The 4,799-nt window shown below is 40.9% G+C and overlaps 2 protein-coding genes across 2 annotated transcripts; both read left to right on the top strand.

The window, feature by feature from the left end:
• Nucleotides 1-428: 428 nt before the first annotated feature.
• On the top strand, nucleotides 429-1,788 carry PCYB_083530 (hypothetical protein; the record flags this gene model as incomplete). Its single annotated transcript, XM_004222091.1, has 4 exons — nucleotides 429-458; nucleotides 695-760; nucleotides 992-1,466; nucleotides 1,745-1,788. The coding sequence occupies 4 exons, from the start codon at nucleotides 429-431 to the stop codon at nucleotides 1,786-1,788; spliced, it is 615 nt and encodes a 204-aa protein (XP_004222139.1).
• Nucleotides 1,789-3,226: 1,438 nt separating this feature from the next.
• Nucleotides 3,227-4,159, top strand: PCYB_083520 (hypothetical protein; the record flags this gene model as incomplete). The annotated part of the gene is made up of 2 exons (XM_004222090.1): nucleotides 3,227-3,987; nucleotides 4,018-4,159. 2 exons carry the CDS (start codon nucleotides 3,227-3,229, stop codon nucleotides 4,157-4,159), a joined length of 903 nt encoding a protein of 300 aa, XP_004222138.1.
• Between the last annotated feature and the right edge of the window lie 640 nt (nucleotides 4,160-4,799).

Genomic DNA, 4,799 nt, shown 5'->3' with positions numbered 1-4,799 from the left:
CAAAAAAAATTAACATATACATATTTATTTATACATACATATATAAGTATTATACATATCCAACCGAACGCGCGATTTGCGGATTTTGTGACCCTTCATTCTTAGCAATGGAAAAACGAGTTCCCTTGCATACAGAAGAGTGATTGTTTTTGTACGCTTACGCGAATGCATATGTAAAAGTACATGTATGTATACGTGCAAGTACGCAATTTGTACGTACTGACTTTTGTACTCGCATACGAGCGCATCATTTACGTTTGCAAGTTAAGCGAACAGGGGAAAAAATAAAAGCCGCCTTCATCGAAAATAGCCAAGCAGAGTATGCTCTATACTTTATACTGCTCCTAAAACGTGCAAGTGAATCTCTTTTTTTTTTAACCACAAACTTTTGAACATTTGTTAAATGACATAAAAGGGAAAATTTTAAAATGAGTTCAAATTGTTCACAGGAGAATGAGGTAGCCTTTCTTTGCATTGCTTATCAGTTTTATGTGGAGCGTTCGGCGAATGTTTATGCCAGTGCGTGTTTGTATATATAGAGAGAAGAGGTGGTGTAGTATGCGTTACCTCCTCTGTATTACTCCCCCCCCTCCTTTTTTTTGTTCTTGTTTCTTTACCCAACTTGTGAGACTGACTTTGCCGTCTATCTAAGAGTGAACAGTTGAACATTTTTTTTTTTTTTTTCTTCCTGCAGGACGAAGCAAATATAATAGACGGGAGGTTCCAAAATTTGCTAAAATTGAAGGCGCGAAATGGCGTCGTGAGCAGCGGAGCGGCTAGCGGCCATTTTAGCAGCTATTTGAGCGGCAACGTGGGTGTCAGCCCCAGTGGTAATTTTAATGGCAGCTTTAGCGGTAGCCTTGGCTGCAACGAGAGTGACATCCCTAGTAACACCTACAGCGGCAGCGGAGGCCCCTACAGCAATAATGCCGCCAGTAGCAACTACTATGGTAGCGCGAACAGAAGCACACCAGAAAATGAAGAGACACAGGGAGGGGATTTCTCGAACATAAAATTTAGCCAAAATGGCCAGTACAAGAGATACCATGACTTTTACAATAACAAAAACTCCCTTCAACATTATTTGAAAAAATTAAAAGCATGTAGAATAGACGCAGATGAACTTCGAAACATTTTGGAAAAAAGACTCACCCTAGATCGTGAGAATCAAATGCTTAAGTCAATACAGGACGATGATAAGAAAGGGTTTGGAAGTGAAACGAATTCCTCCTCGTCCAACCATGAAGGCTTACACCTTTACAGGAAACTTAATTTTTTGAACAAAAATAATCGAAGCAAATCAAAGAATAAAAACAGAAAGAGAAAGAGAATTAACTCCAAAATTGACAAAAAGTTTATTATTAAATGCCGCACTTGTAAGTACGTTAACCCTAATGGTTTCAAGATGGGGGACTACTACACGTGCCAGAATTGTGGGTACAACGACTTTTCCGTGTTGCGGTCCAGTTCCCCCAACAACGGGGAGTAGCGTGGGTGGAGGTGGTCATGCATAGAGGTCCACACAAGGAGGGGGGGTGCGTACATGTACGTTGGTATGTATGCATGTATGTATACATATTTATTTATGCACACCTGCATGTGCGTGTGCTCCCCGCCCACCCCTTCGCCCCTGCGCGCATGGAGGGAAGCGCCGCCACCTGCCTGTTCATCAAGATAATGCGGTAACTTAGCGCCCCGCGCATACGAGCTTAAGTGCGTGCGTTTCCCCCACACACACCCGTAGCAGTAGTATTGATTCCTTATGTATACTTAAATTTTGATGCATAATTTATTATCACATAATTACTTAGCTTCTTTTCATTTTTCCCTTATCACTCTTTTTTTTTTTTCTTTTTCTTTGGCACATACGTATTTATCTGCATATGACATAATTTAAAATTTTACCTTCTTATGTTTATACGTGAATATTCGTATGTAAAACTTTGTAAAAAAGAGGATACCCTAGTGGAAACTCGGCGCGGGAAAACTATTCGCTGCCTGTTTTGTCAGCATGCGCACGAATGCATGTGTGGGTAATTTGTACACGTATGTATGAATAGCTATATGTACCCACCCATGCAACATGCACACAAATGTGCATGAATGTACGCCTGCCTAAACTCATTTTCCAAAAAAACAAGCACGCAATTTTGCGTTATTTTTATTTTTTGAATTGACACACCCAGAATATGTTCACGCATGACCTGGACAAAACGCGACGTGCAGTTGTACCTCTCCCCCCCTGCGTGGCGGCAAATATGAGGGCGTAAACGCGTAGGCGTCCTGTTCCCTGCTAGAGAAAGCGCCTTCAAACGCACCGCATGTAACGCCTTTCAATCGGTAATCATCTCTCCTCTTGCAAAGCGTCCAACCGGAATTATGACACAAGCGGCGAAACTTGCTGCGCCTCTTCCGTTTAAGCATAATGTTACACATAAGGAATGGCTGCCCAGTTTTGGTGGCGTCTCCAAGGGACAAACATGTGTGCCGAAATAGTTAACCACTCTTCCATGTGGAGAAACCATTTGAACGTTCGTGCATGGATCCACTTGTGACACACGCAACGCATACGCGGCAGAGACACATGGACACACGGACAAAATTGCTTTCCCCTTTTTACTGCAATGTAACGTGCAACGTACATAACGCTGAGGCAATTTTTTAAAAAAACGATTTTTTCAAAAAAAAAAAGGTATCATAATTGTAAAATTAACAGTTTGCGTAAAAAATGAGGGAATTTATTTTTTATATTCCATGAAATTGTCGCGAATTTAGTTGGCGCGCGGATTTGTTTGCTTTTTTTCTCCACATTGGCCATTTTATTTTTTTTTTTTCGTCTCTTTCTTTTCTTTCTTTTTCCAGCTCAGCAATTTCACCCCGTTCTGCGCTTCCATATTGACGTTTCCTGCCCACTTTGACAAAACAAATTTGCGAAAGGTAAAAACTTCAAGATGGGTCAAAACGCGCGGGAGGGGAAATAAAAAGCAACATAATAAACAGGGGGGTCTTCCATTTTGACGCATTTCTTTTTACCGCGATTGATGCATAAAGGGGAAAAAAATGAAAAGCAGAATGTTCAGTCTTTAAACGGTTTATGCTTGCGCGGATGATTGCATTCGTGCAGGACAGCTGTGACGTGTTCTGCTTGACGACTGTCTTGAGTAGGGTACCTTGAAGGAGGTACTACTTCTCACGCACTACGCTTAACTTGTGAGGAACAGACGGAATGGGCGGCCACGGAGGGCTAAACATCCTGCCGCAGAAAAAGTGGAACGTTTACAGGAAGGATAGGCAGTTTAAAGTGAATTATGACGAAAACAAACTTATAAAGGAAGAAGAAAAAAAAGTGAGAAAAAAAAATGAGCAGGCATTTGAAAACACCATCAGTCAGCTGAAGCAGAATGTGCATCAGAGCAGCGGGCACAAAGGCGATGCCTGTCAAAACAACAACCAAAATGGGGGGAACCATAACTTTGAACACATTAACCTATTTGCAGAAGAGGAAAAAGAAATAAATGAAAGGAACAAAAAGCATGAAGAATTTTTAATCAAAAAAGGACACTACATTTACAATGATAAAAATTTTAATGGAGAAAATTGTATCTATGACAAAACAAGTAATGCAAAAATTGTTTCAGATTTTGACAAAATTAAGTTAAGTCAAAATGAGTGGTATTTGAGGAGACAGAGCAGCATTTTTGCGAACACGAATGAGTCGAAGGAGCTAAAGGGGGGGAATAGGGATGACCCTTTTTGTGACAAGGCCCACCAGAGACAAACTGACCATCTGCGGAGAAGCGACTCGTCAGAAAGTGACGCACATCGGCACGGGAAAAGGTTAAAAGATCGAGATAGCAAAAGGAACAAGGAAAAGGAGAAGAAAAAGAAAGAGAAAGAGAAAAAGAAAAAGAAGTATGACCATATCAAGAAACTTATAAAATATAAGAAAGACAAGGAGAAAAGGGAAAGGAAGAAAAGCCGCAAAAGGTGACTGCCTTCTGGTTAGTAGCCCCAAAGTGTTGTCTGCAAATCTGAATATCTCAAGGAAAGAGGCGCGAAAAGCGAAGTTCACCAGTTTAATGGCAAAGGGGGGTTCTCCTATATTGCCATAATGCATGGCAGTCCCGTGAAGGGTACCGGCGCATGTCGGACCGTTTGAGAAATTGGGGTCGCAGAGGGGGAAGGCGTCTGAACTGTGAAGGCAAAAGGGAGCAACGACAAAATTGCCAAGCTATGAAGTTGCCAAGATGCCATTGAAAGGATTAAAATGGGCACATCTGCACTAACAAGCACGCGCACTTATGGAAGGGAGCTTTTTATTTTTGTGCCTGCGAGTAGCCCACGTTTTAAGAGATTCCAAGGCACCATATTTTACGAAGTGCCACCACCTTTCCCATGTGTGGTGTTCAAATCCCAAACTGGGAAACAAAACTGTTTGAAGTTGATATGTTTGGTGCGGACAAATCAACGCAGTTTTTTTTTTTTTATTTCGCAAAAATGATAAGTTAATTAATGTGCCTTTAAAAGGTGTCCTGCATCATACCGAACAGGTTAACATTGGGCCGCATTACCCCTATGAGAACAACTTTGAATCTTTATTTAGGCACCCTTGAAGGCATATCTGCCGTTTCACCTTTTATGATTACCTGTGTGCCATAACATAGATGTGTACCCCTGTCTGGGACTGAATTGTCTTTTTTTTTTTTTTTTTTGTTATATTTTTGTTATCTTTTCACGTGTACACATTTATATGTATGCATTTGTAAGGAAACCCCGCTTTTTTTTTTATTTACACAGTT

Source organism: Plasmodium cynomolgi, chromosome 8 (assembly GCF_000321355.1).
Source record: "Plasmodium cynomolgi strain B DNA, chromosome 8, whole genome shotgun sequence".
Classification (NCBI taxonomy): Eukaryota; Apicomplexa; class Aconoidasida; order Haemosporida; family Plasmodiidae; genus Plasmodium; species Plasmodium cynomolgi.
Note: the sequence above shows the minus strand (reverse complement) of the source record. Positions and strands in the feature narration are given on the sequence as shown.